The sequence below is a fragment of the Oncorhynchus keta genome, unplaced genomic scaffold (genome assembly GCF_023373465.1).
Source record: "Oncorhynchus keta strain PuntledgeMale-10-30-2019 unplaced genomic scaffold, Oket_V2 Un_contig_17988_pilon_pilon, whole genome shotgun sequence".
Classification (NCBI taxonomy): domain Eukaryota; kingdom Metazoa; phylum Chordata; class Actinopteri; order Salmoniformes; family Salmonidae; genus Oncorhynchus; species Oncorhynchus keta.
In genome coordinates, this window is record NW_026280682.1 from 17,704 (window position 1) to 43,392 (window position 25,689).

The window sequence follows — 25,689 nt, forward strand, 5'->3', positions numbered from 1 at the left end:
AGACCAAACAAACACGTAACAAAACACAGGGTAGAAAAAAGAGTGAGGAGCACCTGGAATAAATAACACAAGCACACAATGACTAACACACGGGACGACACCCATAATCATCTGCCCAATCCACAAGGGCACGAAGGCAAAACACAGCACAGGTCCTCACACGCACCAACAGACATAGTAACAATAATCAACAGCCCAGTGGAAACCAAAGGGCACCACTTATACAAGTACTAATCAGTGGGAATAGGAGACAGGTGTGTGTAATGAAAGTTCTGGAAGGATCCGTGACAATAAGGCCGTAACGTAACAAACTGTGGAAAAGGTCAAGGGGTCTGAATACTTTCCGAAGACACTGTGTCTATAGATCAGATCAAGGAACCAAGTAAAATCCTGCCCCACGGCTGAGGAAGGAGTGAAATGTCTCCATTTTCAGGAAGTAAAAAAGGTATGTTGAATGCAGGCACGAGGAAAACAACATTGCAACACTCAGAATCGTGCGTCTGCGTAGAGCTTGTTGTAAGTTTAGTCGAGCCCCTCCCTTCCTGCTTGACTGACTGACTAACAAAGAACAGTGAGGTTGGAGGGTGTGGCTCAGGAATTCTCCACAGACCTCTCTCCTTCGTGTTCTTTCACAGGTTTCTTTCCGCAGGGTTAACTCTGACTAGACTTCTCTGGGAACTGCAGGTTTAACTCTGACTAGACTTCTCTGGGAACCGTAGGTTTAACTCTGACTAGACTTCTCTGGGAACCGTAGGTTTAACTCTGACTAGACTTCTCTGGGAACCGCAGGTTTAACTCTGACTAGACTTCTCTGGGAACCGCAGGTTTAACTCTGACTAGACTTCTCTGGGAACCGTAGGTTTAACTCTGACTAGACTTCTCTGGGATATTTCTCTCCACCACCAAACCTGTGCTGTATTTTACCATGGGAGTCGTAGGAGGAATCAAATGCATCAAATACCTAATGTTCATGTTCAACTTCCTCTTCTGGGTAAGTGCTCTGAGATATCAAACTTCTGTCTCATATTCTCTCTACTGAGTCCACTCTTTACCTGCGCCTGGGTGGCAGGTAGCCTACTAGTTAGAGCATTGAGCCAGTAACTGAAAGGTTGCTGGCTCGAATCCCCATCTGTTGTTCTGCACCTGAACAAGGCAGTTAACCCACTGTTCCTCGGTAGGCTGTCATTGTAAAGAATTTCGTCACAACTTCCTTGCCTAGTTAAAAAAAAAATGACCCTCTCTCTTTTGTCACATTCTCTCTTCTCTTTTACAATGTTATCAGCATTTTGGTGGTCAGCTGTTTGTTGGCCATAGTGAGAAAATAGAATGATTAACACTGAGAAGCTAAATCAGACTGGGTGAGTGTCTGGTTGTTTCCCTTGGTTGGTAAGGTATCCCTGAGATACACTCTGTCTGACTGTGTGTGATATATCATCCAGGTCTTATGTTATTATCTGTCTGGTTGTTTCCCTTGGTTGGTAAGGTATCCCTGAGATACACTCTGTCTGACTGTGTGTGATATATCATCCAGGTCTTATGTTATTATCTGTCTGGTTGTTTCCCTTGGTTGGTAAGGTATCCCTGAGATACACTCTGTCTGACTGTGTGTGATATATCATCCAGGTCTTATGTTATTATCTGTCTGGTTGTTTCCCTTGGTTGGTAAGGTATCCCTGAGATACACTCTGTCTGACTGTGTGTGATATATCATCCAGGTCTTATGTTATTATATTATTATATATTTTTTAATAAAGACAGCAATACAAACATTGACATTCATTGTACTGTTGATGTTATGCAGATGAATGAGGACCCAAAAGCGACTTGGCGAAAACAGAGTCTTTATTCCAGTAAAGGATAAGAGCACTACTCCTGGACAATCAGAGCAGAAAACAAAACATAAAAAAACTTAAATCCACTCGTAGTGACGAGGACAGACTGGAGACTCGACCATTAACTGTAGGTTGCCTCGGGAAGGCACCGACCGTAGCGGACTCAGACACCTGCTCACACGCAGCATCTGAAGGAGACAAGACACGACAGGGCGAGACCAAGACACAGCACAGCGAACATCATACAAGGATCCGACAAGGACAGAAGCGGAAAACAAGGGGAGAAATAGGGACTCTAATCAGAGGACAGAATAGGGGACAGGTGTGAAAAGACTAAATGAGTGAGTTAGGAGAATGAGGAACAGCTGGGAGCAGGAACGGAACATAGAGAGAGGAGAGAGAGGGAGGGAGAGAGAAAAAGGAACGAACCTAATAAGACCAGCAGGGGAAAACGAACAGAAGGGAAAGCATAATGACAAGACAATATAAGACAAAACATGACAGTACCCCCACTCACCGAGCGCCTCCTGGCGCACTCGAGGAGGAATCCTGGCGGCAACGGAGGAAATCATCAATCAGCGAACGGTCCAGCACGTCCCGAGATGGAACCCAACTCCTCTCCTCAGGACCGTAACCCTCCCAATCCACTAAGTACTGGTGACCACGCCCCCGAGAACGCATGTCCATGATCCTACGTACCTTGTAAATAGGTGCGCCTCGACAAGGACGGGGGGAAGACGAACGGGGTGCGAAGAAAGGGCTTGACACAGGAGACATGGAAGACAGGATGGACGCGACGAAGATGTCGTGGAAGAAGCAGTCGCACAGCGACAGGATTGACGACCTGGGAGACACGGAACGGACCAATGAACCGCGGAGTCAACTTACGAGAAGCTGTCGTAAGGGGAAGGTTACGAGTGGAAAGCCACACTCTCTGGCCGCGACAATACCTAGGACTCTTAATCCTACGTTTATTGGCGGCTCTCACAGTCTGCGCCCTGTAACGGCAAAGTGCAGACCTCACCCTCCTCCAGGTGCGCTCACAACGTTGGACAAACGCCTGAGCGGAGGGAACGCTGGACTCGGCGAGCTGGGACGAGAACAGAGGAGGTTGGTAACCCAGGCTACTCTGAAACGGAGATAGCCCGGTAGCAGACGAAGGAAGCGAGTTGTGAGCGTATTCTGCCCAGGGGAGCTGTTCTGCCCAAGACGCAGGGTTTCTAAAAGAAAGGCTGCGTAGTATGCGACCAATCGTCTGATTGGCCCTTTCTGCTTGACCGTTAGACTGGGGATGAAAACCGGAAGAGAGACTGACGGAAGCACCAATCAAACGACAGAACTCCCTCCAAAACTGTGACGTGAATTGCGGACCTCTGTCTGAAACGGCGTCTAACGGGAGGCCATGAATTCTGAACACATTCTCGATGATGATTTGTGCCGTCTCCTTAGCGGAAGGAAGCTTAGCGAGGGGAATGAAATGTGCCGCCTTAGAGAACCTATCGACAACCGTAAGGATCACAGTCTTCCCCGCAGACGAAGGCAGACCGGTAATGAAGTCTAAGGCGATGTGAGACCATGGTCGAGAAGGAATGGGAAGCGGTCTGAGACGACCGGCAGGAGGAGAGTTACCTGACTTAGTCTGCGCGCAGTCCGAACAAGCAGCCACGAAACGGCGCGTGTCACGCTCCTGAGTAGGCCACCAAAAGCGCTGGCGAATAGAAGCAAGAGTACCTCGAACGCCGGGATGGCCAGCTAACTTGGCAGAGTGAGCCCACTGAAGAACAGCCAGACGAGTAGAAACAGGAACGAAAAGAAGGTTACTAGGACAAGCGCGCGGCGACGCAGTGTGAGTGAGTGCTTGCTTAACCTGTCTCTCAATTCCCCAGACTGTCAACCCGACAACACGCCCATAAGGAAGAATCCCCTCGGGATCAGTAGAAGCCACAGAAGAACTAAAGAGACGGGATAAGGCATCAGGCTTGGTGTTCTTACTACCCGGGCGATAAGAAATCACAAACTCGAAACGAGCGAAAAACAACGCCCAACGAGCTTGACGTGCATTAAGTCGTTTGGCAGAACGGATGTACTCAAGGTTCTTATGGTCAGTCCAAACGACAAAAGGAACGGTCGCCCCTCCAACCACTGTCGCCATTCGCCTAGGGCTAGCGGATGGCGAGCAGTTCGCGGTTACCCACATCATAGTTGCGTTCCGATGGCGACAGGCGATGAGAAAAATAAGCGCAAGGATGAACCTTATCGTCAGACTGGAAGCGCTGGGATAGAATGGCTCCCACGCCCACCTCTGAAGCGTCAACCTCGACAATGAATTGTTTAGTGACGTCAGGAGTAACGAGGATAGGAGCGGACGTAAAACGCTTCTTGAGGAGATCAAAAGCTCCCTGGGCGGAACCGACCACTTAAAGCACGTCTTGACAGAAGTAAGAGCTGTGAGAGGGGCAGCAACTTGACCGAAATTACGAATGAAACGCCGATAGAAATTAGCGAAACCTAGAAAGCGCTGCAACTCGACACGTGACCTTGGAACGGGCCAATCACTGACAGCCTGGACCTTAGCGGGATCCATCTGAATGCCTTCAGCGGAAATAACAGAACCGAGAAAAGTGACGGAGGAGACATGAAAGGCGCACTTCTCAGCCTTCACGTAGAGACAATTCTCTAAAAGGCGCTGGAGTACACGTCGAACGTGCTGAACATGAATCTCGAGTGACGGTGAAAAAATCAGGATGTCGTCAAGGTAGACAAAAACAAAGATGTTCAGCATGTCTCTCAGTACATCATTAACTAATGCCTGAAAAACAGCTGGAGCATTAGCGAGACCAAACGGCAGAACCCGGTACTCAAAATGACCTAACGGAGTGTTAAACGCCGTTTTCCACTCGTCTCCCTCTCTGATGCGCACGAGATGGTAAGCATTACGAAGGTCCAACTTAGTAAAGAACCTGGCTCCCTGCAGAATCTCGAAGGCTGATGACATAAGGGGAAGCGGATAACGATTCTTAACCGTTATGTCATTCAGCCTCGATATCCACGCAGGGGCGCAGAGTACCGTCCTTCTTCTTAACAAAAAAACCCCGCCCGGCAGGAGAGGAAGAAGGCACTACGGTGCCGGCGTCAAGAGACACAGACAAATAATCCTCGAGAGCCTTACGTTCGGGAGCCGACAGAGAGTATAGTCTACCCCGAGGAGGAGTGGTCCCCGGAAGGAGATCAATACTACAATCATACGACCGGTGAGGAGGAAGGGAGTTGGCTCTGGACCGACTGAAGACCGTGCGCAGATCATGATATTCCTCCGGCACTCCTGTCAAATCACCAGGTTCCTCCTGAGAAGAGGGGACAGAAGAAACAGGAGGGATAGCAGACATTAAACACTTCACATGACAAGAAACGTTCCAGGATAGGATAGAATTACTAGACCAATTTATAGAAGGATTATGACATACTAGCCAGGGATGCCCCAAAACAACAGGTGTAAAAGGTGAACGAAAAATCAAAAAGGAAATAGTCTCACTGTGGTTACCAGATACTGTGAGGGTTAAAGGTAGTGTCTCATATCTGATACTGGGGAGATGACTACCATCTAAGGCGAACATGGGCGTAGGCTTCCCTAACTGTCTGAGAGGAATGTCATGTTTCCGAGCCCATGCTTCGTCCATAAAACAACCCTCAGCCCCAGAGTCTATCAAGGCACTGCATGTAGCACCCGAACCGGTCCAGCGTAGATGGACCGACATAGTAGTACAGGATCTTGATGGAGAGACCTGAGTAGTAGCGCTCACCAGTAGCCCTCCGCTTACTGATGAGCTCTGGCTTTTACTGGACATGAATTGACAAAATGTCCAGCAAGTCCGCAATAGAGGCACAGGCGGTTGGTAATCCTCCGTTCCCTCTCTTTAGTCGAGATGCGAATACCTCCCAGCTGCATGGGCTCAGTCTCTGAGCCGGAGGGAGGAGATGGTTGCGATGCGGAGAGGGGAAACACCGTTAACGCGCGCTCTCTTCCACGAGCTCGGTGACGAAGATCTACCCGTCGTTCTATGCGGATGGCGAGTGCAATCAAAGAGTCCACACTGGAAGGAACCTCCCGGGAGAGAATCTCATCCTTAACCTCTGCGTGGAGTCCCTCCAGAAAACGAGCGAGCAGCGCCGGCTCGTTCCAGTCACTTGAGGCAGCAAGAGTGCGAAACTCTATAGAGTAATCCGTTATGGATCGATCACCTTGACATAGGGAAGCCAGGGCCCTAGAAGCCTCCCTACCAAAAACTGAACGATCAAAACCCGTATCATCTCCTCTTTAAAGCTCAGGTAATTGTTAGAACAATCAGCCCTTGCCTCCCAGATAGCTGTGCCCCACTCTCGAGCCCGGCCAGTAAGGAGTGATATGACGTAAGCAACCCGAGCTCTCTCTTGAGTATGTGTTGGGTTGAGAGAGAACACAATATCACACTGGGTGAGAAAAGAGCGGCACTCAGTGGGCTGCCCGGAGTAACAAGGTGGGTTATTAACCCTAGGTTCCGGAGACTCGGCTGACCAGGAAGTAGCAGGTGGCACGAGACGAAGACTCTGGAACTGTCCAGAGAGGTCGGAAACCTGAGCGGCCAGGGTCTCAATGGCATGACGAGCAGCAGACAATTCCTGCTCGTGTCTGCCGAGCATGGCTCCCTGGATCTCGACGGCAGTGTTACGAGAATCCGTAGTCGCTGGGTCCATTCGTGGTCGGATCCTTCTGTTATGCAGATGAATGAGGACCCAAAAGCGACTTGGCGAAAACAGAGTCTTTATTCCAGTAAAGGATAAGAGCACTACTCCTGGACAATCAGAGCAGAAAACAAAACATAAAAACTTAAATCCACTCGTAGTGACGAGGACAGACTGGAGACTCGACCATTAACTGTAGGTTGCCTCGGGAAGGCACCGACCGTAGCGGACTCAGACACCTGCTCACACGCAGCATCTGAAGGAGACAAGACACGACAGGGCGAGACCAAGACACAGCACAGCGAACATCATACAAGGATCCGACAAGGACAGAAGCGGAAAACAAGGGGAGAAATAGGGACTCTAATCAGAGGACAGAATAGGGGACAGGTGTGAAAAGACTAAATGAGTGAGTTAGGAGAATGAGGAACAGCTGGGAGCAGGAACGGAACATAGAGAGAGGAGAGAGAGGGAGGGGAGAGAGAAAAAAGGAACGAACCTAATAAGACCAGCAGGGGGAAAACGAACAGAAGGGAAAGCATAATGACAAGACAATATAAGACAAAACATGACAGTTGAATGGGATGGCCAATTTAGAGGACAGAACTAAACTGAACTCACACACACTAAAACTAAATCCTATTAGGTGGTACATGTATTAGAAGACAGCAGATAGTCATTACAAGCAGTGTAGTTAAATCCTAAATAAATATTGAGTGAAGTACAGCACAGAGTAGCAGCAGATCGTCAACCCAGTTATGAAGCGGGACTAGACCATTTATCCAGTATCGGCTGACATATTTTGTAAAACAGACTTCTATTGGAGGTATTGTATCTTTTCATATGTATTACATTCCCTAAATCCCGTAACCACATTTCAAAGGTACAGTCTCCACTTTCCAAAATTGCAATATGAGCCTCTTGGCTAATAGAGTACAAAGAGAGACAGCCTTCCCTTCCTGGTTATTCCCATCAACTGTAGCAAACAGAGCGATCAATGGGTCTGGGGCTAGAACTTTATCGAAGGCTTCAGATAAGTCATCAAAAATGAGAGCCCAGTAAGCCTGTAACTTAGGACATGTCCAAGTGGGTCAACGTCCCCTCATCCTGCTTGCACCTCTCACACAGTGGTGAGGTGTCCAGGAATATTTTATGCAGTTTTACTTTTGAGTAATGTAACCTGTGTATCACCTTAAACTGTACATGGCTGAGTCTGGCATTCACTGAACTGTGGTTTACATTCCTGAGAGCTTCTACCCAGTTCTCATCTCAGAGCTTCTACCCAGTCCTCATCTGAGAGCTTCTACCCAGTCCTCAACTGAGAGCTTCTACCCAGTCCTCATCTCAGAGCTTCTACCCAGTCCTCATCTGAGAGCTTCTACCCAGTCCTCATCTCAGAGCTTCTGCTCAGTCCTCATCTGAGAGCTTCTACTCAGTCCTCATCTCAGAGCTTCTACCCAGTCCTCATCTGAGAGCTTCTACTCAGTCCTCATCTCAGAGCTTCTACTCAGTCCTCATCTGAGAGCTTCTACCCAGTCCTCATCTGAGAGTTTCTACTCAGTCCTCATCTCAGAGCTTCTACCCAGTCCTCATCTGAGAGCTTCTACTCAGTCCTCATCTCAGAGCTTCTACTCAGTCCTCATCTGAGAGCTTCTACCCAGTCCTCAACTGAGAGCTTCTACCCAGTCCTCAACTGAGAGCTTCTACTCAGTCCTCATCTCAGAGCTTCTACCCAGTCCTCATCTGAGAGCTTCTACCCAGTCCTCATCTGAGAGCTTCTACTCAGTCCTCATCTCAGAGCTTCTGCTCAGTCCTCATCTGAGAGCTTCTACCCAGTTCTCATCTCAGAGCTTCTACTCGGTCCTCATCTCAGAGCTTCTATCCAGTCCTCATCTGAGAGCTTCTACCCAGTCCTCATCTCAGAGCTTCTACCCAGTCCTCATCTCAGAGCTTCTACCCAGTCCTCATCTGAGAGCTTCTACTCAGTCCTGATCTGAGAACTTCTACCCAGTCCTCATCTGAGAGCTTCTACTCAGTCCTCATCTGAGAGCTTCTACCCAGTCCTCATCTGAGAGCTTCTACCCAGTCCTCATCTGAGAGCTTCTACCCAGTCCTCATCTGAGAGCTTCTACCCAGTCCTCATCTGAGAGCTTCTACCCAGTCCTCATCTGAGAGCTTCTACCCAGTCCTCATCTGAGAGCTTCTACTCAGTCCTCATCTGAGAGCTTCTACTCAGTCCTGATCTGAGAGCTTCTACCCAGTCCTCATCTGAGATTTCTGAACCAAGTTCTTGTTCCCAAGCCCTTTTAATAGTTTCTGTGGATACCTCTATGTGGGCCTATAGCACATCATACAGTCTAGAGACCGACCTTTTTAATAGTGTCTATGGATACCTCTATGAGGGCCTATAGCACATCATACAGTCTAGAGACCGACCCTTTCTGGAGCACATCATACAGTCTAGAGACCGACCCTTTTAATAGTGTCTGTGGATACCTCTATGAGGGCCTATAGCACATCATACAGTCTAGAGACCGACCCTTTTGAATGGGGTTTGACAAGGATCAAGCTATCTAATGCAGGACTATTTGGCTCACTGCCATACTGTGGGATATGTGTCCTTAAGCAGTTCCTGATTTGGAGGTATCTGAATTAATGTGTTGTTGGCATGTTGAACCTTCCCTGTAATAGTTGAAATGAAGCTAACTGACCATCTATGTATAGATGACCGATTGTTGTGAGCCCCTTCTCCCTCCACTGTGAAAACACCACATCATCCAATGCGGGGTGGAAAGCATGATTCAGGCAAATCGGGCTGTCAATGTATACAGTGGGTATGTTAAGAAAATACCTCATCTGTTTCCAGATCCTAAGAGTATGACAAATGACCGGGTTAGAGTCATAAGTGTCTTTTTCCACATATTCTGGACTATTAACCAGTGCAGGGAGTGAGGAACGTTGACGGGAGGCCTGGTCAGTCAAAAGCCATATGAAGGCATGTCATTCTGACGGATCCCAGGTAAACTTTCCCTCCAGAAAGACAATGTTCAGATTAGCAGCCCAATAATACAGTTTGAAGTGAGGAAGGCCAAAGCCCCCCCCTCTATCTTGTACTTCCATAAATGCTTCTTTGAAATTCTGTCTGCCTTGTTATATACAGTATAAATTGACCAAGGTTATTGGTTTCGAATTCAGTATACAAGCCACAATAACATACCGACCATTAGGATCTGAAATGGAGGTTGAGTAAACAAAAGGAATGTTTTTCTTTATCAGGATTGCTACCCCTCTCGCTTTTGCGTCAAAGTTATACTGGTATATCTGACCGATCCAGCCGACTCGTAGCTTTGGCCTGAGCCGAGCGTTTGCATCAAAGTTATACTGGTATATCTGACCGATCCAGCCGACTCGTAGCTTGGCCTGAGCCGAGCGTTTGCATCAAAGTTATACTGGTATATCTGACCGATCCAGCCGACTCGTAGCCTGGCCTGAGCCGAGCGTTTGATGAGCTTCTTGAAGTGATTTATTTTATTTATTTATTTTTATTTCACCTTTATTTAACCAGGTAGGCTAGTTGAGAACACCTTTATTTAACCAGATAGGCTAGTTGAGAACACCTTTATTTAACCAGGTAGGCCAGTTGAGAACACCTTTATTTAACCAGGTAGGCTAGTTGAGAACACCTTTATTTAACCAGGTAGGCTAGTTGAGAACACCTTTATTTAACCAGGTAGGCCAGTTGAGAACACCTTTATTTAACCAGGTAGGCCAGTTGAGAAAACCTTTATTTAACCACGTAGGCTAGTTGAGAACAAGTCCTAATTTGCAACTGGGACCTGGCCAAGATAAAGCATAACAATTTGACACATACAACAACACAGAGTTACACATGGAATAAACAGACATACAATCAATAATACAGTAGAAAAGGTATATATAGTGTGTCAAATTACAATATAGCAATTAAACATTGGAATGGTAGATGTGCAGAAGATGAATGTGCAAGTAGAAATACCGGGGTGCAAAGGAGCAAGATAAATAAATACAGTATGGGGATGAGGTAGTTGGATGGGCTGTTTACAGATTGGCTATGTACAGGTGCAGTGATCTGTGAGCTGCTCTGACAGCTGGTGCTTAAAGCTAGTGAGGGAGATATGAGTCTCCAGCTTCAGTGATTTTTGCAGTTCGTTCGTGTCATTGGCAGCAGAGAACTGGAAGGAAAGGCGACCAAATGAGGAATTGTCTTTGGGGGTGACCAGTGAGATATACCTGCTGGAATGCGTACTATTGGTGGGTGCTGCTATGGTGACCAGTGAGCTGAGATAAGGTGGGGCTTTACCTAGCAGAGACTTGTAGATAACCTGTAGCCAGTGGGTTTGGTGACGAGTATGAAGTGAGGGCCAACCAACGAGAGCATACAGGTCGCAGTGGTGGGTAGTGTATGGGGCTTTGGTGACAAAACGGATGGCACTGTGTAACCTGCTTGGAATAGAGGAATTGGTTTTATACATTACCACAAGGGATATGTTTAGTTTACCTAAAATACAGCACCCTGTCCAATGTGTTGGTAGGTAGAGACGGGCTTGATCACCACAGATCCAATAATGATCAGTAAATGTTGCCGAGCCAAATTGATGAGGAGAATGATCGTCAGTTTTCGCATCAATAATGGTGTGTCCCACCCTCAGTCTAATGGGGTATCCAGAGCTGCATGTTCCCTTCTTCCAGCTACATCCTATTGGGAAAACACTATAATTGACACATGTTGACATTCCCAGATAGGATTCATTAAATTGTAGTATGGAAATATTGCTTGGGTTGTGACAATGACATGTTCTGAATGGGGTTGGATCAGGACAGGTTATGAATGGGGTTGGATCAGGACAGGTTCTGAATGGGGTTGGATCAGGACAGGTTCTGAATGGGGTTCGCCAGGGTTGGATCAGGACAGGTTATGAATGGGGTTGGATCAGGACAGGTTCTGAATGGGGTTCGCCGGGGTTGGACCAGGACAGGTTATGAATGGGGTTGGATCAGGACAGGTTCTGAATGGGGTTGGATCAGAACAGGTTCTGAATGGGGTTGGATCAGGACAGGTTCTGAATGGGGTTCGCCGGGGTTGGATCAGGACAGGTTCTGAATGGGGTTGGATCAGGACAGGTCCTAAATGGGGTTCGCCGGGGTTGGATCAGGACAGGTTATGAATGGGGTTGGATCAGGACAGGTTCTGAATGGGGTTCGTGAGGGTTGGAGCAGGACAGGTTCTGAATGGGGTTCGCCGGGGTTGGATCAGGACAGGTTCTGAATGGGGTTCGCCGGGGTTGGATCAGGACAGGTTCTGAATGGGGTTGGATCAGGACAGGTCCTAAATGGGGTTCGCCAGGGTTGGATCAGGACAGGTTATGAATGGGGTTGGATCAGGACAGGTTCTGAATGGGGTTCGTGAGGGTTGGAGCAGGATAGGTTCTGAATGGGGTTCTCTGGGGTTGGAGCAGGACAGGTTCTGAATGGGGTTGGATCAGGACAGGTTCTGAATGGGGTTCGCTGGGGTTGGATCAGGACAGGTTCTGAATGGGGTTGGATCAGGACAGGTTCTGAATGGGGTTCGCCGGAGTTGGATCAGAACAGGTTTGCTGGACTTGGCTCGAGCTGGAGTGGCTGTTAATTAAGTCTCGTCCTGAGTCTGCCGTTGGCTCGAGCTGGAGTGGCTGTTAATTAAGTCTCGTCCTGAGTCTGCCGTTGGCTCGAGCTGGAGTGGCTGTTAATTAAGTCTCGTCCTGAGTCTGCCGTTGGCTCGAGCTGGAGTGGCTGTTAATTAAGTCTCGTCCTGAGTCTGCCGTTGGCTCGAGCTTAAGTGGCTGTTAATTAAGTCTCGTCCTGAGTCTGCCGTTGGCTCGAGCTGGAGTGGCTGTTAATTAAGTCTCGTCCTGAGTCTGCCGTTGGCTCGAGCTGGAGTGGCTGTTAATTAAGTCTCGTCCTGAGTCTGCCGTTGGCTCGAGCTTAAGTGGCTGTTAATTAAGTCTCGTCCTGAGTCTGCAGTTGGCTCGAGCTGGAGTGGCTGTTAATTAAGTCTCGCCATGGGACTGAATGGTCATGGCGTGGATCCAAGTAGACCTCTCAGCTACGCGAACAGCAGTGGGAGTAATCAGCATCACCTGGTATGGTCCAGTCCACCTCTGCTGGTTCCAATGCTTTGGTCTCATGTCTTTCACCACCAGCCAGTCACCTGGTTGCAGTTTGTGCAGGATCCCCACCAGTGGCTGGGGTAGAGCCGCTTTCACTCTGGGGAAAATTGCCTTCAGAACATTGTTTAGAGCAGTACAATAACTTCATTGTCACAGCCCATAAGTGTCAACTTGTTCTGTGGGAAGGGGGAATTGATCATCCTCATTGGTCTACCTGTCAGAACCTCATGAGGAGCCAATCCAGTGGTTCTGTGGGGAACCTCATGAGGAGCCAATCCAGTGGTTCTGTCGTGGATATTTCCTTAATTACCAAATGATGAGAGAGCAAATCACACACCAGTCAGAGTTATGCTTCATCTTCACCTTTAATAATAATTAAGCTTTTGCAATAGCATTTTGACTTTCAACAGTTCAGTATCTCTAATGAAAAGTTGAGAGTGGACAACATAATGGCAAATGGGATCCTTTATAGCAAAGATCCCCCCCTAGACGACATGCCAAACCACACGTTTTGAATGAGAGAATGTCTGACCAGAGGAGGTCAGGAAGCAACGCTGTTTCCACAGAATCATGTACCACACCAAAGGCATATCTGCTATCTGTATAGATGGTAGCAGACTGGCCTTTAGCTAATATGCCAGCTCTAGTGAGTGCAAAGAGTTCTGCTGCTTGGGCAGAAAGGTGGGAGGGTAATTTAGCACTTTCCAGTGTGGTTGAGGCAGTAGTAACCACATACGCAACCAATGGTTCTCCTTTCTCAGCCATCTACAAACAGTTCCACATGTGTGTTTAGCAAAGAGACATCAGTTAAATCCAGCCTTGGTTTAGAGACAAGCTCCACCAGGGCAGCACGGTCGTGCGGCTCTCCATCGTCCACAGTGCACCTCTTCAGGGTCACATGAGACATTGTCAGAAGAACATTCTGATAATGCAGCAGTAGAGCTGGTGTTAGATGGGCCGTCATTCTGATAATGGAGCTGGTGTTAGATGGGCCGTCATTCTGATAATGGAGCTGGTGTTAGATGGGCCGTCATTCTGATAATGGAGCTGGTGTTAGATGGGCCGTCATTCTGATAATGGAGCTGGTGTTAGATGGGCCGTCATTCTGATAATGGAGGAGTGGAGCTGGTGTTAGATGGGCCGTCATTCTGATAATGGAGCTGGTGTTAGATGGGCCGTCATTCTGATAATGGAGCTGGTGTTAGATGGGCCGTCATTCTGATAATGGAGGAGTGGAGCTGGTGTTAGATGGGCCGTCATTCTGATAATGGAGCTGGTGTTAGATGGGCCGTCATTCTGATAATGGAGCTGGTGTTAGATGGGCCGTCATTCTGATAATGGAGCTGGTGTTAGATGGGCCGTCATTCTGATAATGGAGGAGTGGAGCTGGTGTTAGATGGGCCGTCATTCTGATAATGGAGGAGTGGAGCTGGTGTTAGATGGGCCGTCATTCTGATAATGGAGGAGTGGAGCTGGTGTTAGATGGGCCGTCATTCTGATAATGGAGCTGGTGTTAGATGGGCCGTCATTCTGATAATGGAGCTGGTGTTAGATGGGCCGTCATTCTGATAATGGAGCTGGTGTTAGATATATTATTATATTACTACTATATTATTATATTACTATTATATTATTATATTACTATATTACTGTTATATTATTATATTACTTTATATTACTTTATATTACTATATTATTATATTACTATTATATTATTATATTACTGTTATATTATTATATTACTTTATATTATTATATTACTTATATATTACTATATTATTATATTACTATATTATTATATTATATATATATATTACTTTATATTATTATATTACTATATTGTTATATTATATTATTATATTACTATTATATATTATATTACTATATTATTATATTACTTTATATTATTATATTACTATATTATTATATTACTATTATATTATTATATTACTATATTATTATATTACTATTATATTATTATATTACTATATTATATTATTATATTACTATATTATTATATTACTACTATATTATTATATTATATTATATTATTATATTATTATATTATATTTATATTATTATATTACTATTATATTATATTACTATATTATTATATTACTATATTATTATATCACTATCATATTATTATATTACTATTATATTATTATATTACTGTTATATTATTATATTACTACTATATTATTATATTATATTACTATATTATTATATTACTATCATATTATTATATTACTATATTACTGTTATATTATTATATTACTATTATATTATTATATTATATTACTGTATTATTATATTACTATTATATTATTATATTATATTACTGTTATATTATTATATTACTATCATATTATTATTATATTATTATATTACTACTATATTATTATATTACTACTATATTATTATATTACCATATTACTATATTACTGTTATATTATTATATTACTATTATATTATTATATTATATTACTGTATTATTATATTACTATTATATTATTATATTACTATATTACTGTTATATTATTATATTACTTTATATTACTATATTATTATATTACTATTATATTATTATATTACTATATTATTATATTACTACTATATTATTATATTACTATTATATTATTATATTATATTACTATATTATTATATTACTATTATATTATTATATTATATTACTATATTATTATATTACTATTATATTATTATATTACTATCATATATTATTATATTACTGTTATATTATTATATTACTACTATATTATTATATTACTACTATATTATTATATTATATTACTATATTATTATATTATATTATATTATATTATTATATTACTATTATATTATTATATTATTATTATATATTATTATATTACTATATTATTATATTACTGTTATATTATTATATTATATTACTATATTATTATATTACTTCTATATTATTATATTACTACTATATTATTATATTACTACTATATTATTATATTACTACTATATTATTATATTACTATCATATTATGATATTACTATATTACTGTTATATTATTATATTACTATTATATTATTATATTATATTACTGTATTATTATATTATATTATTATATTACTATATTACTGTTATATTATTATATTGCTATTATATTATTATATTATACTACTATATTATTATATTACTGTTATATTATAATGGATGTAGCAGCCTGAAACCAGTTTTCTAGAAAGTGGGCGGGGGGGTAGTCGAGGATAAGTGCCTGCTGGGTATCATTCCCAAAATCTGAACTGTTCTTTACACTGTTTCTAATGTATGTGTGTGTGGGTGTGCATGTGTCAGTTGGCAGGAACAGGAGTGTTGGCCGTAGGGCTGTGGCTGCGTTTTGACTCTCGGACTGAGGGACTGTTCAGTGGAGAGGACTCTCCTTCTGTCTTCTTCACCGGTAAGACTGAGCTCTCACCCCTAACCACTATACCTTAAATCCAACTTCTCACCCCTAACCCTAACCCCTACAGCATAAAATATCTCCTCTCAGCTAGTGGTATCATCATGTCTGTTAGAAACTCTAAGGTCCACAAATAGGTTTCTAACACACACACACACTTAATTCTCTGGGAGTCAGGGGTCAGGGACAGAGTCAGGGGTCAGGGTCGGAGTCAGGGACAGGGTAAGAGGTCAGGGACAGGGTCAGGGGTCAGGGACAAAGGGTCAGGGACAGAGTCAGGGGTCAGGAAAGGGGTCAGGGACAAAGGGTCAGGGACAGAGTCAGGGGGTCAGGGACAGAGTCAGGGACAGGGGTCAGGGGACAGAGTCAGGGGTCAGGGACAGAGTCAGGGACAGAGTCAGGGACAGAGTCAGGGGTCAGGGACAGAGTCAGGGGTCAGGGTCAGGGGTCAGGGACAAAGGGTCAGGGACAGAGTCAGGGGTCAGGGAGAGACAGGGGTCAGGGACAGAGTCAGGGGTCAGGGGAGAGGGACAGAGTCAGGGGTCAGGGACAGAGTCAGGGGTCAGGGACAGAGTCAGGGGTCAGGGACAGAGTCAGGGGTCAGGGACAGGGGTCAGGGACAAAGGGTCAGGGACAGGGTCAGGGGTCAGGGACAGAGTCAGGGGTCAGGGACAGAGTCAGGGGTCAGGGACAGAGTCAGGGGTCAGGGACAGAGTCAGGGGTCAGGGACAGGGGTCAGGGACAAAGGGTCAGGGACAGAGTCAGGGGTCAGGGACAGAGTCAGGGACAGAGTCAGGGGTCAGGGACAGAGTCAGGGACAGGGTCAGGGACAGAGTCAGGGGTCAGGGACAGAGTCAGGGGTCAGGGACAGAGTCAGGGGTCAGGGACAGAGTCAGGGGTCAGGGAAGAGTCAGGGGTCAGGGACAGAGTCAGGGGTCAGGGACAGGGGTCAGGGACAGAGGGTCAGGGGTCAGGGACAGAGTCAGGGGTCAGGGACAGAGTCAGGGGTCAGGGACAGAGTCAGGGGTCAGGGACAGAGTCAGGGGTCAGGGACAGACAGGGGTCAGGGACAGAGTCAGGGGTCAGGGACAGAGTCAGGGGTCAGGGAAAGAGTCAGGGGTCAGGAGCAGGGGTCAGGGACAAAGGGTCAGGGACAGGGACAGGGGTCAGGGACAAAGGGTCAGGGACAGAGTCAGGGGTCAGGGACAGAGTCAGGGACAGAGTCAGGGGTCAGGGACAGAGTCAGGGGTCAGGGACAGAGTCAGGGGTCAGGGACAGAGTCAGTGCATGGTGTGTGTGTGCATGGTGTGTGTGCATGGTGTGTGTGCATGGTGTGTGTGTATGGTGTGTGTGCATGGTGTGTGTGTGCATGGTGTGTGTGCATGGTGTGTGTGCATGGTGTGTGTGTGCATGGTGTGTGTGCATGGTGTGTGTGTGCATGGTGTGTGTGCATGGTGTGTGTGCATGGTGTGTGTGTGCATGGTGTGTGTGTGCATGGTGTGTGTGTGCATGGTGTGTGTGTGCATGGTGTGTGTGCATGGTGTGTGTGCATGGTGTGTGTGTGCATGGTGTGTGTGCATGGTGTGTGTGTGCATGGTGTGTGTGCATGGTGTGTGTGCATGGTGTGTGTGCATGGTGTGTGTGCATGGTGTGTGTGTGCATGGTGTGTGTGCATGGTGTGTGTGCATGGTGTGTGTGCATGGTGTGTGTGTGCATGGTGTGTGTGTGCATGGTGTGTGTGTGCATGGTGTGTGTGCATGGTGTGTGTGCATGGTGTGTGTGCATGGTGTGTGTGCATGGTGTGTGTGTGCATGGTGTGTGTGTATGGTGTGTGTGCGTGGTGTGTGTGCATGGTGTGTGTGTATGGTGTGTGTGCATGGTGTGTGTGTATGGTGTGTGTGCATGGTGTGTGTGTGCATGGTGTGTGTGTGCATGGTGTGTGTGTATGGTGTGTGTGCGTGGTGTGTGTGCGTGGTGTGTGTGCATGTGTGTGTGTATGGTGTGTGTGTATGGTGTGTGCGTGGTGTGTGTATGGTTTGTGTGCATGGTGTGTGTGTATGGTGTGTGTGTATGGTGTGTGTGTATGGTGTGTGTGCATGGTGTGTGTGTGCATGGTGTGTGTGTGTGTGTGGTGTGTGGTGTGTGCATGGTGTGTGTGTGTGGTGTGTGTGCATGGTGTGTATTCATGGTGTGTGTGGTGTGTGTGGTGTGTATTCATGGTGTGTGTGTGTGTGTGTGTGTGTGTGTGTGTGTGTGTGTGTGTGTGTGTGTGTGTGCATGGTGTGTATTCATGTGTGTGTGTGTGTGTGTGTGTGTGTGTGTGTGTGTGTGTGTGTGTGTGTGTGTGTGTGTGTGTGTGTGTGTGCGTGTGTGTATTCATGGTGTGTGTGTGTGTGTGTGTGTGTGTGTGTGTGTGTGTGTGTGTGTGTGTGTGCATGGTGTGTATTCATGATCTGTGTGTGTGTGTGTGTGTGTGTGTGTGTGTGTGTGTGTGTGTGTGTGTGTGTGTGTGTGTGTGTGTGTGTGTGTGTGTGTGTGCATGGTCCACAGGTGTGTATATTCTGATCGCTGCGGGGGCGTTGATGATGGTTGTCGGGTTCCTGGGCTGCTGTGGAGCCATTAAGGAATCCCCCTGTATGCTCGGACTGGTGAGGATCAATGATGGTGATCATAGAATACAATGATAACACACTTTTCATTGCAAGGCCTCACACCCTGTCTGTCTCTCGTTCTCCCCCTGTCTGTCTCTCTCTCTCTCTCCTGTCTGTCTCTCTCCCCACCCCCTGTCTGTCTCTCTCCCCAGCCCCTGTCTGTCTCTCCCCCGCCCCCTGTCTGTCTCTCTCCCCGCCCCCTGTCTGTCTCTCCCCCACCCCTGTCTGTCTCTCTCCCCGCCCCCTGTCTGTCTCTCTCCCCGCCCCCTGTCTGTCTCTCTCCCCGCCCCCTGTCTGTCTCTCCCCCACACCCTGTCTGTCTCTCGTTCTCCCCCTGTCTGTCTCTCTCTCCTGTCTGTCTCTCTCCCCGCCCCTGTCTGTCTCTCCCCCACCCCTGTCTGTCTCTCTCCCCGCCCCTGTCTGTCTCTCTCCCCCGCCCCCTGTCTGTCTCTCTCCCCGCCCCCTGTCTGTCTCTCCCCCACACCCTGTCTGTCTCTCGTTCTCCCCCTGTCTGTCTCTCTCTCCTGTCTGTCTCTCTCCCCGCCCCTGTCTGTCTCTCTCCCCACCCCTGTCTGTCTCTCCCCCACCCCATGTCTGTCTCTCTCCCCGCCCCTGGTTTCTCCCCCTGTCTGTCTCTCTCCCCGCCCCCTGTCTGTCTCTCTCCCCGCCCCCTGTCTGTCTCTCTCCCCACCCCCTGTCTGTCTCTCTCCCCGCCCCCTGTCTGTCTCTCTCCCCGCCCCTGTCTGTCTCTCCACGCCCCCATGTCTGTCTCTCTCCCCGCCCCCTGTCTGTCTCTCTCCCCGCCCCTGTCTGTCTCTCTCCCCGCCCCCTTTCTGTCTCTCTCCCCGCCCCTGTCTGTCTCTCTCCCCCCCCCCTGTCTGTCTCTCTCCCCACCCCCTGTCTGTCTCTCTCCCCGCCCCCTGGTTTCTCCCCCCTGTCTGTCTCTCCCCACCCCCTGTCTGTCTCTCTCCCCACCCCCTGTCTGTCTCTCTCCCCGCCCCCTGTCTGTCTCTCTCTCCGCCCCCTGTCTGTCTCTCTCCCCGCCCCCTGTCTGTCTCTCTCCCCGCCCCCTGTCTGTCTCTCTCCCCGCCCCCTGTCTGTCTCTCTCCCCGCCCCCTGTCTGTCTCTCTCCCCGCCCCCTGTCTGTCTCTCTCCCCGCCCCCTGTCTGTCTCTCTCCCCGCCCCCCTGTCTGTCTCTCTCCCCGCCCCCTGTCTGTCTCTCTCCCCGCCCCCTGTCTGTCTCTCTCCCCGCCCCCTGTCTGTCTCTCTCCCCGCCCCCTGTCTGTCTCTCCCCCCACCCCCTGTCTGTCTCTCGTTCTCCCTCTCTCCAGTTCTTCTTCTTCCTGTTGTTGATCTTTGGGGTGGAGGTAGCAGCAGGGATCTGGGGGCTCTCCAATAAAGACACGGTAACACACTCAGAGGCTGTTTCACTGTTTGTTGTTCTTACTGTGGACAGACCATCAGACCATCTATTACAGATCAATACAAAACCTTAGCATCTCTCCATTCTCATGTCTCTCCTCCTGTCTGTCTCTCCCTCCCCTCTCTTTCTCTCTTCTCTCCCCCTGTCTGTCTCCCCCTCCCCTCTCTGTCTCTCTTCTCTCCCCCTGTCTGTCTCTCTTGTCTCCTCCTGTCTGTCTCTCCCTCCCCTCTCTGTCTCTCCCTCCCCTCTCTTTCTCTCTTCTCTCCCCCTGTCTGTCTCCCCCTCCCCTCTCTGTCTCTCTTCTCTCCCCCTGTCTGTCTCTCTTGTCTCCTCCTGTCTGTCTCCCCCTCCCCTCTCTGTCTCTCTTCTCTCCCCCTGTCTCTCTTCTCTCCCCTGTCTGTCTCTCTTCTCTCCTCCTCTCTGTCTCTCCCCACCCCCCTGTCTGTCTCTCCTCCCCTCCCCTGTCTCTCTCTCTTCTCTCCCCTGTCTGTCTCTCTTGTCTCCTCCTGTCTGTCTCCCCCTCCCCTCTCTGTCTCTCTTCTCTCCCCTGTCTGTCTCTCTTCTCTCCCCCTCTCTGTCTCTCCCCATCTCCTGTCTGTCTCCCCCTCCCCTCTCTGTCTCTCTTCTCTCCCCCTGTCTGTCTCTCTTCTCTCCCCCTCTCTGTCTCTCCCCACCTCCTGTCTGTCTCCCCCTCCCCTCTCTGTCTCTCTTCTCTTCCCCTCTCTGTCTCTCTTCTCTCCCCCTGTCTGTCTCTCTTGTCTCCTCCTGTCTGTCTCCCCCTCCCCTCTCTGTCTCTCTTCTCTCCCCCTGTCTGTCTCTCTTCTCTCCCCCTCTCTGTCTCTCCCCACCTCCTGTCTGTCTCCCCCTCCCCTCTCTGTCTCTCTTCTCTCCCCCTGTCTGTCTCTCTTCTCTCCCCCTCTCTGTCTCTCCCCACCTCCTGTCTGTCTCCCCCTCCCCTCTCTGTCTCTCTTCTCTTCCCCTCTCTGTCTCTCTTCTCTCCTCCTGTCTGTCTCCCCTATCCCTCTCTGTCTCTCTTCTCTTCCCCTGTCTGTCTCTCTTCATGTCTGTCTCCCCCTTTCCTCTCTGTCTCTCCCCACCTCCTGTCTGTCCCCCCCTTCCCTGTCTGTCTCTCCCCTCCGGCGTCCCTTGTCTCCCCCGTCTGTCTCTGTCTAGGTGGTGGAAGACATCACAGAGTTCTACAAGCAGACTTACAATAACTACATGAACACCAAGCAGGAGGCCCTGAAGGAGACATTACGCCTCATACACTTTGGAGTGAGTACACACACACACACACACACACACACACACACACACACACACACACACACACACACACACACACACACACACACACACACACACACACACACACACACACACACACACACACACACACACACAACAGTCCAGTGTGTGTGTGTGTCTGTCTGTCTGTCTGTCTGTCTGTCTGTCTGTCTGTCTGTCTGTCTGTCTGTCTGTCTGTACACACACACATAACTCTAACATAACAGTCCAGGGTATGTCTGTCTGTCAAGTGTACAGTAGAACTAAAATTGTGTTTCCTGTGTTTCCCTGGGGCAGCTGAACTGCTGCGGCCTGACAGGCACGATAATTGACAGCGCCAGGGAGACCTGCCCAAAGAAGGAAGGACTGGAGGCTCTGATTACCACGGTAACAAACATAACCCCTGCCGCAACAACTATTTGAGTGACGAGCTATTATATTATAGGGTAGAAGTGTATATTATAGGGTATTATAGGGTAGAAGTGTATATTATAGGGCATTATAGGGTAGAAGTGTATATTATAGGGTAGAGGTGTATATTATAGGGTATTATAGGGTAGAAGTGTATATTATAGGGTAGAGGTGTATATTATAGGGTAGAAGTGTATATTATAGGGTAGAGGTGTATATTATAGGGTAGAAGTGTATATTATAGGGTAGAAGTGTATATTATAGGGTAGAAGTGTATTTTATAGGGTATTATAGGGTAAAAGTGTATATTATAGGGTAGAAGTGTATATTATAGGGTAGAAGTGTATATTATAGGGTAGAGGTGTATATTATAGGGTAGAAGTGTATATTATAGGGTAGAGGTGTATATTATAGGGTAGAGGTGTATATTATAGGGTAGACGTGTATATTATAGGGTAGAGGTGTATATTATAGGGTAGAAGTGTATTTTACAGGGTAGAGGTGTATATTATTGCTTAGAAGTGTATATTATAGGGTAGAGGTGTATATTACAGGGTAGAAGTGTATATTATAGGGTAGAAGTGTATATTATAGGGTAGAAGTGTATATTATAGGGTAGAGGTGTATATTACAGGGTAAAAGTGTATATTACAGGGTAGAAGTGTATATTATAGGGTAGAGGTGTATATTATAGGGTATTATAGGGTTGAAGTGTCTATTATAGGGTAGAAGTGTATATTATAGGGTAGAGGTGTATATTATAGGGTATTATAGGGTAAAAGTGTATATTACAGGGTAGAAGTGTATATTATAGGGTAGAGGTGTATATTATAGGGTAGAAGTGTATATTATAGGGTAGAGGTGTATATTATAGGGTAGAGGTGTATATTATAGGGTAGAGGTGTATATTATAGGGTAGAGGTGTATATTATAGGGTAGAGGTGTATATTACAGGGTAGAGGTGTATATTATAATATTATAGGGTAGAGGTGTATATTATAGGGTAGAAGTGTATATTATAGGGTAGAGGTGTATATTATAGGGTAGAGGTGTATATTATAGGGTAGAGGTGTATATTATAGGGTAGAGGTGTATATTATAGGGTAGAAGTGTATATTATAGGGTAGAGGTGTATATTATAGGGTAGAAGTGTATATTATAAGGTAGAGGTGTATATTATAGGGTAGAAGTGTATATTATAGGGTAGAGGTGTATATTATAGGGTAGAAGTGTATATTATAGGGTAGAGGTGTATATTATAGGGTAGAAGTGTATATTATAGGGTAGAGGTGTATATTATAGGGTAGAGGTGTATATTATAGGGTAGAGGTGTATATTATAGGGTAGAGGTGTATATTATAGGGTAGAGGTGTATATTATAGGGTAGAGGTGTATATTATAGGGTAGAAGTGTATATTATAGGGTAGAGGTGTATATTATAGGGTAGAGGTGTATATTATAGGGTAGAGGTGTATATTATAGGGTAGAGGTGTATATTATAGGGTAGAGGTGTATATTATAGGGTAGAGGTGTATATTATAGGGTAAAAGAGTTGTAGCCGTGTGTAATCTCAGTGTGTTGTTCTGTCAGAGTTGCCCAGCGGCCATTGACGAGGTGTTCAACTCTAAACTCCATATCATTGGAGGAGTGGGCATCGGAATTGGAGTCCTCATGGTGAGAACAGCCAATCAACTCTCTCCTCTCCTGTCTCGCTCTCTCATTCACTCCTTTCTTTTCTATCTGTCCTCCACTCCTCTCCTTCACACCTCTCACTCTTTCTATCTCTCCTTCACTCCTCTCTCCTCTCCTTCCTCTCTCTCCTCCACCCCTCTCCTCCCTCTCTCTCCCCTCCTCTGTCCTCTCCTTCCTCTTGTCCTCTAATGATATGTAGTTTCTCTTCTGTCCAGATCTTTGGGATGATCTTCAGCATGCTGCTGTGCTGTGCCATCAGGAGGTCCCGTGACATCATGTAGACTCAGACTCTGCCATTCCGTCCACTTAACTTATCTGTGTGTCTGTCCTCAATAGATGTTAAATGCTCACTAGGTTTGTACTGCCATTCGAGATAGTTGTCAGTTTGAGGCTGGCAGCCAACCAGCTAGCCAGTCAGTCAGGCTCTACCCTGGATGGAAACTCACTCTCCTGTGAATGTGTGGAGCCGTGCTGAGGTTTTGTAACAATGTAATCAGTGTATCGTTTCATCACTGTAGAAGCAAAACGCCTTCAAATCTGCCAGAATTTAATCTGATGTATGTGCTTTAAAAACCTGACTATGTTTCTCCTCATATTGCCTGTTTGTTCAGCTACATGGACTGTAACAACTTTATGGCAGAGTACAGATTTTATAAACATTTTTATTGCAACTATTTTGATGAACTAAGATGTATATTTCTTTGAATTGCCAAATAAAATGACTTAATATGGATGTCAGACTGTGAGTGACTGTGGAGATGGATGTGGGGATTAGATCTAGTGACTGTGGGGATTAGATCTAGTGACTGTGGAGATGGATGTGGGGATTAGATCTAGTGACTGTGGAGATGGATGTGGGGATTAGATCTAGTGACTGTGGGGATGGATGTGGGGATTAGATCTAGTGACTGTGGGGATGGATGTGGGGATTAGATCTAGTGACTGTGGGGATGGATGTGGGGATTAGATCTAGTGACTGTGGGGATGGATGTGGGGATTAGATCTAGTGACTGTGGAGATGGATGTGGAGATTAGATCTAGTGACTGTGGGGATGGATGTGGAGATCGAGGGAACAGAACAACTCTCTTCAATGCTTTATGTTCAACTCAACATACCAAACATCTGGTCAGGTCATTCACTTCATAAACACCCCAGAACAAAGGTGTTTATTGGGATTGTCCTGGAGAAAGAGAGGAGAGCTTTCCGCTAGATGGGCCAGCCGCAAAGTAAAAAACGGCAAAACTGTAAACAAAACGTATGAAAACTAAAATGAGCTTGTTTAAGATTACGCATAGTGTTAGCAGTGTGATTAAAATCAGGATGTGTGGCTGAGCTAGCTAGTAGAGCTGCCTCCAGGACAATATTCATCCCAATAAATGGCCAACCAGCAACAATGTCCCTGGTTAACTAGTCCTTAGTTAGTAATATACCCCTGGTGAACTAGTCCTTAGTAATATACCCCTGGTGAACTAGTCCTTAGTTAGTAATATACCCCTGGTGAACGAGTCCTTAGTTAGTAATATACCCCTGGTGAACTAGCCCTTGGTTAGTAATATACCACTGGTGAACTAGTCCTTAGTTAGTAATATACCCCTGGTGAACTAGTCATTAGTAATATACCCCTGGTGAACTAGTCCTTAATTAGTAAAATACCCCTGGTGAACTAGTCCTTAGTTAGTAATATACCCCTGGTGAACTAGTCCTTAGTTAGTAATATACCCCTGGTGAACTAGTCCTTAGTTAGTAATATACCCCTGGTGAACTAGTCCTTAGTAATATACCCCTGGTGAACTAGTCCTTAGTAATATACCCCTGGTGAACTAGTCCTTAGTAATATACCCCTGAACTAGTCCTTAGTTAGTAATATACCCCTGGTGAACTAGTCCTTAGTAATATACCCCTGGTGAACTAGTCCTTAGTTAGTAATATACCCCTGGTGAACTAGTCCTTAGTTAGTAATATACCCCTGGTGAACTAGTCCTTAGTTAGTAATATACCCCTGGTGAACTAGTCCTTAGTTAGTAATATACCCCTGG

At 46.4% G+C, this 25,689-nt stretch overlaps 1 protein-coding gene across 28 annotated transcripts; it reads left to right on the forward strand.

The window, feature by feature from the left end:
• The first annotated feature begins 552 nt into the window (after positions 1-552).
• LOC127919967 (CD9 antigen-like) lies at positions 553-24,385 on the forward strand. 28 transcript variants are annotated; one of them, XM_052503819.1, is made up of 13 exons: positions 553-754; positions 790-991; positions 16,083-16,185; positions 18,739-18,836; positions 20,171-20,245; positions 21,436-21,537; positions 21,847-22,031; positions 22,082-22,231; positions 22,502-22,581; positions 22,782-22,901; positions 22,990-23,109; positions 23,170-23,634; positions 23,868-24,385. In XM_052503819.1, the coding sequence occupies exons 2-7, from the start codon at positions 926-928 to the stop codon at positions 21,970-21,972; spliced, it is 570 nt and encodes a 189-aa protein (XP_052359779.1). In that variant the 5' UTR covers positions 553-754; positions 790-925; the 3' UTR covers positions 21,973-22,031; positions 22,082-22,231; positions 22,502-22,581; positions 22,782-22,901; positions 22,990-23,109; positions 23,170-23,634; positions 23,868-24,385. The 28 variants fall into 28 exon arrangements, with proteins under 28 accessions (XP_052359779.1, XP_052359752.1, XP_052359767.1 ...); XM_052503792.1 differs by lacking the exons at positions 22,502-22,581; positions 22,782-22,901 and adding an exon at positions 22,902-22,921 and having other exon boundaries at positions 553-991; positions 22,082-22,211; positions 23,030-23,069; positions 23,130-23,634; XM_052503807.1 differs by lacking the exons at positions 22,502-22,581; positions 22,782-22,901 and adding an exon at positions 22,902-22,921 and having other exon boundaries at positions 553-991; positions 22,082-22,191; positions 23,050-23,069; positions 23,330-23,634.
• Positions 24,386-25,689: the final 1,304 nt, after the last annotated feature.

What these genes read in the sequence shown, in the direction of transcription:
- LOC127919967 (XM_052503792.1), top strand. Translation starts at nt 926, where the DNA reads ATGGGAGTCGTAGGAGGAATCAAATGCATCAAATACCTAATGTTCATG. An exon ending in GGCTCTCCAATAAAGACACG is followed by an intron (nt 20,246 to 21,435) that starts GTAACACACTCA and finishes GTCTCTGTCTAG; the next exon opens with GTGGTGGAAGACATCACAGA. An exon ending in TACGCCTCATACACTTTGGA is followed by an intron (nt 21,538 to 21,846) that starts GTGAGTACACAC and finishes TCCCTGGGGCAG; the next exon opens with CTGAACTGCTGCGGCCTGAC.